General features: G+C 29.9%; 2 protein-coding genes across 3 annotated transcripts in view; both read left to right on the forward strand.

Annotated features, from left to right (window-relative positions):
* Positions 1-5,459, forward strand: part of Cand1 (Cullin-associated and neddylation-dissociated 1) — a 6,230-nt gene extending 771 nt beyond the window's left edge. The window contains exons 2-17 of one of the 2 annotated variants that reach the window (XM_017898271.1): positions 280-449; positions 668-881; positions 977-1,266; positions 1,343-1,505; positions 1,608-1,881; positions 1,970-2,476; positions 2,563-2,846; positions 2,928-3,059; positions 3,132-3,300; positions 3,407-3,695; positions 3,757-3,955; positions 4,035-4,292; positions 4,357-4,545; positions 4,641-4,884; positions 4,946-5,092; positions 5,182-5,315. In XM_017898271.1, the coding sequence (XP_017753760.1) occupies positions 280-449; positions 668-881; positions 977-1,266; positions 1,343-1,505; positions 1,608-1,881; positions 1,970-2,476; positions 2,563-2,846; positions 2,928-3,059; positions 3,132-3,300; positions 3,407-3,695; positions 3,757-3,955; positions 4,035-4,292; positions 4,357-4,545; positions 4,641-4,884; positions 4,946-5,092; positions 5,182-5,315 (3,663 nt within the window). Of the gene's footprint in view, positions 1-279; positions 450-667; positions 882-973; positions 1,267-1,342; positions 1,506-1,607; positions 1,882-1,969; positions 2,477-2,562; positions 2,847-2,927; positions 3,060-3,131; positions 3,301-3,406; positions 3,696-3,756; positions 3,956-4,034; positions 4,293-4,356; positions 4,546-4,640; positions 4,885-4,945; positions 5,093-5,181 lie in introns of both variants that reach the window. The other variant, XM_017898270.1, reaches the window with a different exon arrangement.
* A 3,065-nt stretch (positions 5,460-8,524) lies between these two features.
* LOC108546307 (transmembrane protein 205) overlaps positions 8,525-10,468 on the forward strand; it is a 12,415-nt gene continuing 10,471 nt past the window's right edge. The window contains exon 1 of the mRNA XM_017898318.1: positions 8,525-8,992. Within this exon, the coding sequence (XP_017753807.1) occupies positions 8,721-8,992 (272 nt within the window). The 5' untranslated portion in view covers positions 8,525-8,720. The remainder of the gene's footprint in view (positions 8,993-10,468) is intronic.

Raw genomic sequence — 10,468 nt, forward strand, 5'->3', positions numbered from 1 at the left:
ATATATATATATATATACATATATTGTTTTAGTCTTTCGTAGATATAATTCAAAGTTTTATATATTTACAATAATTATTGGTTTTTATATTATGTATTATTAGTAATTTAGTAATTTTATTTTTTGGGTTAATTTTATATGTTTCATTATTATATATGATGGTAATCTTTTTTACCTGTGTAATCATTGTAATTCTAAAATTGATTATAATTTATTATAATTTATTTATAATTTTGTTTTATTTTTATATCAATAATTTAATGCATTTTATTGTCCCAGATGACATCTACTGACAAGGACTTTCGATTTATGGCAACCAATGACCTAATGAGTGAGCTCCAAAAAGACAATATCAAATTAGATGATGATTCAGAACGTAAAGTTGTGAAAATGCTTTTAAAACTATTGGAGGATAAAAATGGGGAAGTTCAAAATCTTGCTGTAAAATGGTACAGTTATATCTAGATTAAGGTGTAAATTTTTTTTGTTTGAATTTTTATAATAATGTCATATATGTTTATGTTACTATTATATGTTATTTTGAACATTAGTTACCTTTTTCTTAAAAAGCTAACACGTGTAATTGCTTGTGTGTTCAAAACGCTTATTATGTTTGCAAGATTTTCTTTGTATTTGGACACGATTACAGAAACGTGTCCGATTTCAGTTTGGGCCCTCTAGTCAATAAGGTAAAGGAGTACCAAGTGGAAACTATTGTAGATGCTCTATGCATTAACATGGTATCAGATAAAGAACAATTAAGGGATATTTCCAGTATAGGATTGAAGACTGTAATATCTGAGCTTCCTTTGGGATCCAGTGCACTTGTTGCAAATATTTGTAAACGAATAACTGGTCGACTAAGTAGTGCTATAGAAAAAGTAATTGATATTGCCAAACTTGTAATAAAAAATTATAAATAAAATTTTATGCTATATATTCAGGATAAAAGAATTAATTTTATGTTACATAGCAGGAAGATGTATCTGTACAACTTGAGGCACTTGACATTATGGCTGACTTACTATCTCGGTTTGGTGCTTTACTAATTACGTTCCATTCCACTATTTTGGCCGCCTTGTTGCCGCAACTTTCTTCTCCTCGTCAAGCAGTTCGAAAGCGTACTATAATAGCACTTAGTCATCTTCTAACTTCAAGTAATAATTACTTGTACAATAAACTTGTAGATCATCTACTTGAAGGTCTTTATACACAAACAGCAAAAAATGTAATACGTACTTATATACAATGCATTGCTTCCATTTGGTAAGTATTCTTTGTGAGATATATTTGTGCATATTTAACAGTTTTTATTTGATTAACAGTTCTTATTGAATTTTAGTCGTCAAGCAGGGCACAGATTTGGAGAGCAAATAGAGAAAGTTATGCCACTAATTGTACAATATAGTAATGAGGATGATGATGAACTAAGAGAATATTGTTTGCAAGCATTTGAATCTTTTGTCTACAGATGCCCCAAAGAAATAACTCCGCATATAAATAAAGTAAGCACTCTTCCTTAGATAATTTTAATATCTGAAATTCATGAGAATTATTCATAAATTAGAATTAAATTATTTCTTAAAACTGAATTATTTCTTTACTAGATTATAGAAATTTGTTTACTTTACATCACATATGATCCAAACTATAATTATGATGATGATATGAACGACATGTCTGATGGAGAAGATGTTATGATGGAAGTAGAAGAAGATGGAGAAGAAGATGCAGAAGATGAATATTCAGATGATGATGACATGAGCTGGAAAGTTCGTAGAGCAGCTGCAAAATGTCTTGAGGCTGTTGTGTCTAGTAGACGAGAACTTCTACCCGAACTTTATAAAGTTGTTTCTCCAGCTTTGATTTCAAGATTTAAAGGTATATTTTGCATACAGTAAAACAATTTATTAAAAGACCAATATTATTTAAATTGTTGCTAAAAGTATATATGTATATATTTTTGTAGAAAGAGAGGAAAATGTAAAATCTGATATTTTCCATGCATACATTGCACTGCTAAGACAAACAAGACCAGCAACTGGTGTACCTCTTGATCCTGATGCAATGGAAGATGACGACGGACCTATTGCGTTATTACAACAGCAAGTTCCATTAATCGTAAAAGCTGTTCATCGTCAAATGAAAGAAAAGAGCATTAAAACGAGACAAGATTGTTTCTCGTTGTTGAAAGAATTAGTGCTTGTATTGCCTGGTGCTTTAAGTAATCATATACCCGCATTGATACCTGGTATACAATATTCTTTGGGAGATAAAAATTCTTCATCAAATATGAAGATTGATACATTAACATTTGTACATACGTTATTAATAACTCATCAACCGGAAGTGTTTCACGCTCATATGGCAGTATTAGCTCCTCCGATTATTGCAGCTGTCGGAGATCCATTTTATAAAATTACAGCAGAAGCGTTGCTAGTATTACAGCAACTTGTACAAGTCATTAGACCACATGGTAAGTTTTAAAAAATTCTTTCTAATAACAGATTTAAAGATAAATTAGTAATAAAAGGTTAAATTCATTGTTAAATGTTACTTCAGATAAAACATGTTATTTTGATTTTACATCGTTATCTGGGGAAATATATCGGTGTACATTAATGAGATTAAGAACAGCGGATATTGATCAAGAAGTAAAAGAAAGAGCAATAGCTTGCATGGGCCAAATTCTCGCGCATTTTGGAGATACTTTATCTGATGAATTACACGTATGCCTTCCTATATTTCTGGATAGGCTCCGTAACGAGATTACTCGACTTACGACAGTAAAAGCTTTAACATGTATAGCATCGTCTCCTCTAAGAGTAGATCTTAAACAAATTATGGTACATATGTTATATTATATGTTATGAATTATTATTTTAATATTATTGCATTTGTTTAGTTTCACTATATTTTTTCTTTAGGAAGAAGCAATTCCAATTCTTGGGTCATTCCTAAGAAAAAATCAGCGAGCTTTAAAATTATGTTCTCTTCCACTTTTGGATACTTTGGTTCGAAATTATAGTTCCACTCTTCATGCGGATTTATTAGATAAGGTAATAAAAAATATAGAAATAATGACTAATACTTGTTTTTCTAACCAATATTATTATAAAATATTTTATTAGGTTACTACAGAATTACCAGCGTTACTAAATGAGACTGATTTACATATTGCACAGTTAACCCTCAATCTTCTTACTACTATAGCGAAATTGCATCCAGTCGCTCTTACGAGGGTTTCTGATAATATTCTCCCAGAAATTTTAGTTCTGGTAAAGTCTCCACTTCTACAAGGTAATATATGTTTGATTGTTTAACTAAAACTTTGTATGCATACATATTTTATTAAATGTATATATAACAAAAATATTAATAATTTATTATTTTTGTTACATTTTAGGAGTGGCTTTGAATTCAATGTTAAAATTTTTCCAAGCATTAGTACAAGCAGATATACCAGGTCTTGGTTACAGAGAATTGCTCTCAATGTTGTTAGCTCCAGTTAGTCAATCTGTACTTCACAAACAAGCTTATCATTCCCTTGCGAAATGTGCAGCTGCATTAACGATCACGTGGCATCAAGAAGCTCAAGCAGTGGTAGAACAATTTTTAAAAGACGTTCAAAATCCACAAAGCGATGCGCAGCATATTTTTGCATTATTGGTTATTGGTGAAATAGGTAGACATGTGTAAGTATATATTGTTATATCGATTATGAAATTTTTGTCGTTTAAATTATGTTCTATTTAGAGATTTGAGTGGAATTACTTCTCTGAAGCATATAATCTTGAACTCGTTTTCTTCCCATTCGGAAGAAGTAAAGTCAGCAGCTAGTTACACATTAGGTAACATAGCAGTCGGCAATCTTCCAAAATATTTACCATTTATATTAAAAGAAATCGAGGCACAACCAAAGCGTCAGTATCTTCTTTTACATTCATTAAAAGAGGTAAATTTTATTAAACAATTTAAACTTTGTTTTACCTTCACTGAAAATATGAAATACTTTGTAAACTTATGGATTGCAGATTATTACATGTCAATCTGCTAGTCCATCTGGTGTATCTCATTTGCAAAATTTTGTGCCCTCGATCTGGATGCTTCTGTACAGGCACTGTGAATGCACGGAAGAAGGTACTCGTAACGTTGTTGCAGAGTGCCTAGGAAAACTCACTTTGATTGATCCCGCTACTTTATTACCACGATTGCAAGAATCATTAAAATCAACATCTGCACTTTTAAGAACTACTACAGTTACCGCTGTTAAATTCACTATTTCTGATCAGGTATTTTATACATTAATTTCATATGTTAAAATAAATTATCTAACTGTTTATATAATTTTTACAGCCACAACAAATTGATGCTATGTTAAAACAGTGCATGGATAATTTCTTAGTTGCTCTAGAGGATCCTGATTTGAATGTGAGAAGGGTAGCCTTAGTTGCTTTTAATTCAGCAGCTCATAATAAACCAATGCTCATAAGAGATTTACTAGACTCTGTATTACCACATCTTTATACTGAGACTAAAATAAAGGTATTTGGTAACAATATAATATCAATTAATCATATTAAAATATATTATTTCTTATAAAATTATTTACTTATATATGTTAAATAATTTAAATATAGAAAGAACTCATAAGAGAAGTTGAAATGGGTCCATTCAAACATACGGTAGATGATGGTTTAGATCTCAGAAAAGCAGCGTTTGAGTGCATGTACACACTACTTGATTCCTGCCTTGACCGCCTCGATGTTTTCGAATTCTTAAACCACGTTGAGAATGGTCTCAGAGATCATTATGACATTAAAATGTTAACTTATCTAATGACTGCGAGACTTGCTCAATTATGCCCTACAGCAGTTTTTCAAAGTAAGTGAATACTATAAATTAATTGTTAACTTGTCTTAATGAAATGCTCGATTGTATATAGGGTTGGAAAGATTAGTTGAACCATTGAAAAGCACTTGTACAATGAAGGTAAGAGCAAATTCAGTGAAACAGGAATACGAAAAACAAGATGAACTTAAACGTTCGGCATTAAGAGCTGTGGCAGCACTGTTAACTATACCAGATGCAGGTAAAATATATAAAACATTACTTATCAAGAATTTTTATCAGTTAAAATTGTTTATTCGTTGAGTTACAAATTGTTTCTTCCATTTTTAGACAAAAATCCATCGTTAAGTGAGTTCGTAACGCAGATCAAGTCAACACCCGAACTTCAGCCACTTTTCGAAATAATTCAAAAAGATTGTACTGGTAGTAGCGTAAATGAAACTAATGTGATGGATCAGAGCTAAAATGACTTACTTTTTGTATTTCACATAGATCACTGTTAGCTAAGCATCCACGGTCATATTATTCATAGTTTATTTCTATACGTTATTTTTTCATTATTACCTTCGATCTGAATTGTAGTTTGAGATGAATGTGATTTCATGTAATACGCCATGTATAAATTATAAAATAAATTTGCCAATTGTAAGCATCTTACAATAATGCATCGATATTTCTTTTAATAATAAATAATGTTAAAAACATGCTTCTTCTATCATCTAAGTAATTTTGTTTCTAAGACAAAAAATGATTTTACAAGGGAAATTAAATCTTCATTTCTAAACGAAATAGAAAAATATTAAAAATCTTCTATAGTAAGAATTAGTTTTTTTATATTTGATTATAAATATTTATTTTTTAATTTCATAAATCAATTAAAAAATGTATAATTTATATTTCATTTCTTTTAGTGTATATGTATTCTATTTGCTGACCTACTTATTCAATTCATCAATAAATTTATTAGCAAGGCTAACCACTACTTTCACTCCAAATAAATGTTCATTTGCAAGTTGCAATTTAAAAATATTTCATTTGTCATTTAAAAATGTATGTAACATCGACTGCATTCCACATAAAATATATATCCATGTTTTGTGTAATGTTGATTCATATCATTAACATTTCGATCAAAATGGTAATCTTTAGTATCAGTTAATGTGTGCCAAAAATAAATGAAGCTTAAGGAATACACACATAGGGGTGGTACTTTGCCAAATATTTTGCGGTCGACAGCCTTTAATCTTGCGCTGCGGCTGCAATAATAATGCAGCTCGTTAATTTTGTCACTAAAATTTGCTAATAGTCACGTTGATAGTAATTCATGAATAAAATTCACGATTCATGATAACTTTATAACTGTTTCTATATCTAGATTATGAGACTTGCACACATTATTATGCACCATATAACAACCATAAATGTTTGTTATGCCGTTGATTATTGAATCATTTAGCATAAGAACTAAGATTTGTTTTCCTTATGAGTTCGTGCTGATCTTCATGTGTATGTAAGCTCCACGGTCCTTCACCCAAATCTAAAACCTGTCGCAAATCACGTTTTCCAGTCGAAAATCTATGATTAAATTCTGGAACAAATTTTCACAAAAACGAATTTAATAAAAAAAACTATCGCTATAATAAATAACAAACAATTATTAAAAAGGAAGAAATTGTGTAATTTATTATCGGGAAAACGACATCGAATCAAATATTCGGTACGTGAGGACTGTAAAGACTATATATAAAAATTTCTCCGAATTGAATATACCAAAATTTCTAACGTTGCAGGGAATCACGTAGACATCTCTAAGGTGAACCGCTTTTAACTCGACTAACGATGCCTAGCGTGCTTGTGTGGTGCTGTAGTACACGTAGATCCAAGCTGATCAATGCCTAGACATCAATTGCCTCTATTCCTTTTCGATGAAACGTTAGATGTTTTACGTTAAGCAACTTTTTTCCCGATATCTATGGTTTACTTCCAAGTAAGATCTATTAAATGCTCATCACTACTTCATTTATAGTAAATCGCTTTAAATCTGTAAAATATTTCAGAATATGAAATTTCATAATTTTGTTTAAATTGTGTAAATATCGTATTAAAATTTATATAAAATTTACATAAATAAAATAAAAATAAATAAGATTTTATACAAATTTTATATAAATAAATCTAATGAATATTACTAGCCCGAAATAGATATCATTTAAAAAGTTATAAACAAAGTCACAAATAATAGAAGATTCAGACAATTTATTCAAGTAATTTTCATTGAAAAAGAAAAATGTTAGTTCTATTAATGGAGCTTACATGTATCGTTTTCAGATTTTAGTCAAATAATGCTTTCACGTGAGCGTTACCGATGATAGGGCTGCTTGGAAATTCATCTATTGCTTAAATATCTTTCATCATCGTGTTATTCGTTCGTAGTACCCCTTCATCTAAAATCAAGCGAATAAAAAACAGCAATTGCCGAATAACACTAGTGCGCAGTCGAAATACGTCATCCGGCCCGTCAACTTCCTCTTCTTTTTCCGCGACCTCTTCTTCTTTGTAGCTTCTGTGTTTGAATAATGCACCGCTTTCTTTCTCAGGAATTATCCTCGACCTATTTTTGCTAATTCACATCGAGTGAAAAAAATAACAGCTTTGATTAACTATAATCGTAAAGTAAATGTCGAATATCGACATTTATATGTTTGAACATTTAATTATATTTATAAAAAATTTGTGAAGAATAAATATATTACTGAACTAATGATATTGCGAGGAACATTATCATATTAACAATGATAATTGAGGAATATTAAATGTTAAATATTGCTTAGTACATAACCGCAACCTAAAAAGGAAAATATATTAATAAATATGAATATTAGAATTTAATGCAAAATTTGATACGTCATACATTATATGATATGTATTAGTAACATTTTAAATGACAAAAATGACATATTTAATATGTTATCAATAGGATAGTGACCCTGTTTTACAAACACACTGTGCAATCGCATATGATGAATCAAGATTTTGTTGATTAGTCTTGGTTAAATGCAATAGATCTTTGTTTCCATTATTTGTATATCAAATTAAAACGATATTTTTGCTCGATATGTCAGAAACAAAATACAATTGGAATAGAATATACCTAAACTAAGTAAAATATATCACGGTATGCCAACATTATTATTTTGCATATATCGAATCAATATCGATATGTATCGAATCGCGAAATGTTTCAGATTAATTTTAAAACATTTATCATAAATATGGGACAAATTTTGAATTAATTCTAAAATTTTTAATTACTTATTCATATAGGGACATCATCATCTCGAGTGTAATTGAATTTTTTGTCGAGTAATTATTAAAATAAACAATACAGTATAACAGAAAAAACAGAAGATACATCACATATTGGAACAGTTTGACAATTCTGGAAACTGATCCTACGAGGACAAAAATAAAATGTGCAATACGAAAAAGAATAAATACTTTCTTACTTTTACTTCAATACAATAATTAACCAATTATGATTGCAGTGAATCTTCACAGATCATTGAACTCATCCCTCATAAATTCAGGGTTTTCGAATGGTAAACCCTTTCGATTATATGACCCCGTGATTGGTCGATCGCGGATCATTGGTGGGGAAGTATAAAAGGGGGTTACTTCCACGGAGCGGCGCACTGTGCGACAGTATAACTTTGTGATCGTATCAGATCGCGTCGCGATTTCCAAATTATTTCTGAAACGTTTCGTCAAATTTAAACGTTCTCGTGCGTAATTGGTGTAAACGATTCGGCACGTCTTGAAACGTAATTTATTTTCTCTTTATCACGCACGATCTCGATAAACGAATAACCATGTGTGTACGTACGTTGGTTGGTTCTGAAAGCAACGAGCCGGTAGTGGTATACAATAATCAGAACAAGCTTCAGAAAACAAAAGAGAAGTACATAAAGTTACACAACGATTTTGTCACCAAAGAATCGATCATCAAACAGCGGAAAAATCAGACAGTCTTCATACCAGAACTAGCAGATGACATCTTGAGGGCCAGTACCATAAACTACAGTTCATTTTTAAAAGCTTTGTCCACGTACTACGAGGCAATACGACAAACAAAACTTTTCAAGTATGTCATTTTGTTATTTTTAATTTATCTTCTAGCTATGTTCGTTGTAAATAGCTGATAGGTTAAGCGTAACTGTTTGTGAATGTTTCTCTTTTGATTTATCTCATTTTTTCATCCGTCGATCAGTTAGTACACTGATGGAAAGTACCACATTGATCATTGAACATGAAAATGTAACTAGTCTACTGTCAAAACAGTATTAAAATACTGGCTATACTGGCTATGACCCACATAGTGATTTTTTACCCACGTGAAATCTTATTTCTATGGAATTCGTGTAAATATATTTTCTTAAATAAAAGTTAATATTGCGTTATCTTTGTATTTATATTATTTAAAGGCTGAAGAGTGGTATTTGATCCCATTTTTTAACCAAAATATCCTATTCGTTCTGTAGTTCTCAATACGTATTAAATCTGTCATAGATGAGATATTTTCTGCAAGCAACGTTTCGGTGAATTTAAAAATATTTTTTAATTTTCTAGTTGTCCAAAATGGTTTTATTTGATTAATCAGTATATTTTTTTTAGAATAAAATTGAACAAAAATATAGAAATAGGAAGAGAAAATGTATGTGTTGAATTGTGTCTGTGAATTACCAATTTGTAGAGGTGTGAAACGTAGTCCAAATATTTGATGTTAATTTGACAGGTAATAATAAAAATTGTATAGCTACCTGATAAATGGTAGTTATTATATACGTATAAGATAACATATTTTTTTATCTGCAGTACGTACTAGAATCGATCATAAAAATTTTTAATAATTTTCCATAATTAGTAAATGTTGATGAATTATGATTGCATGTGTCAACTGTAGGGAGTTAATGAACTTCCATTTTCTGATATAGATAATTATAATCGCTATCGCGTAATAGATAATCAAATCAAAATCTAGTCTCTATTCGTTTTATTGATAACAATCGAAATCGTAGCGCCATTTCATTACTAACAATTTGGGATTGTAGAATATACTTTAAATTTGCTTTTTGCATTTTTTTATTAATTTATGTGACGTGACCGACATGAATTGTTACGTTTCTCTTTTGTAGTTTTTCAGAATATTTACTATAGTAGAATATCGCACCTGTTGCTTTATCTGTACGGTGCTAAACTGAATATAACATTTTAAAGGGAATAAGAGACATAAGATAAGTTTCACAGGCAATGAAAAAATTATTAACATTATAAGAAGTTATTATCAAACAAAGAAATTGATAAATATTTTGGTACGATAATAAAAAAGAATTAGGTGAAAATAAATTTTTGAATTGGTTTGCTAAATTTTTAATATCCATATTAGACGTCCCAAATTATTTTAAACAATGTATAATTTTATTCTTATATTATATCTCAATTGTAAATTTACAAGAAATCGTTGTTAGGACTTATGATCATTTAAATATTCTAAACGACGTATCTTCATCTAAAAAGTAGTGAATGAATGCAGTTCTTAGAATCCTTTAAAACGGTAGGG

Source organism: Eufriesea mexicana, unplaced genomic scaffold, assembly GCF_001483705.2.
Source record: "Eufriesea mexicana isolate 0111107269 unplaced genomic scaffold, ASM148370v2 scaffold657, whole genome shotgun sequence".
Taxonomy (NCBI): Eukaryota; Metazoa; Arthropoda; class Insecta; order Hymenoptera; family Apidae; genus Eufriesea; species Eufriesea mexicana.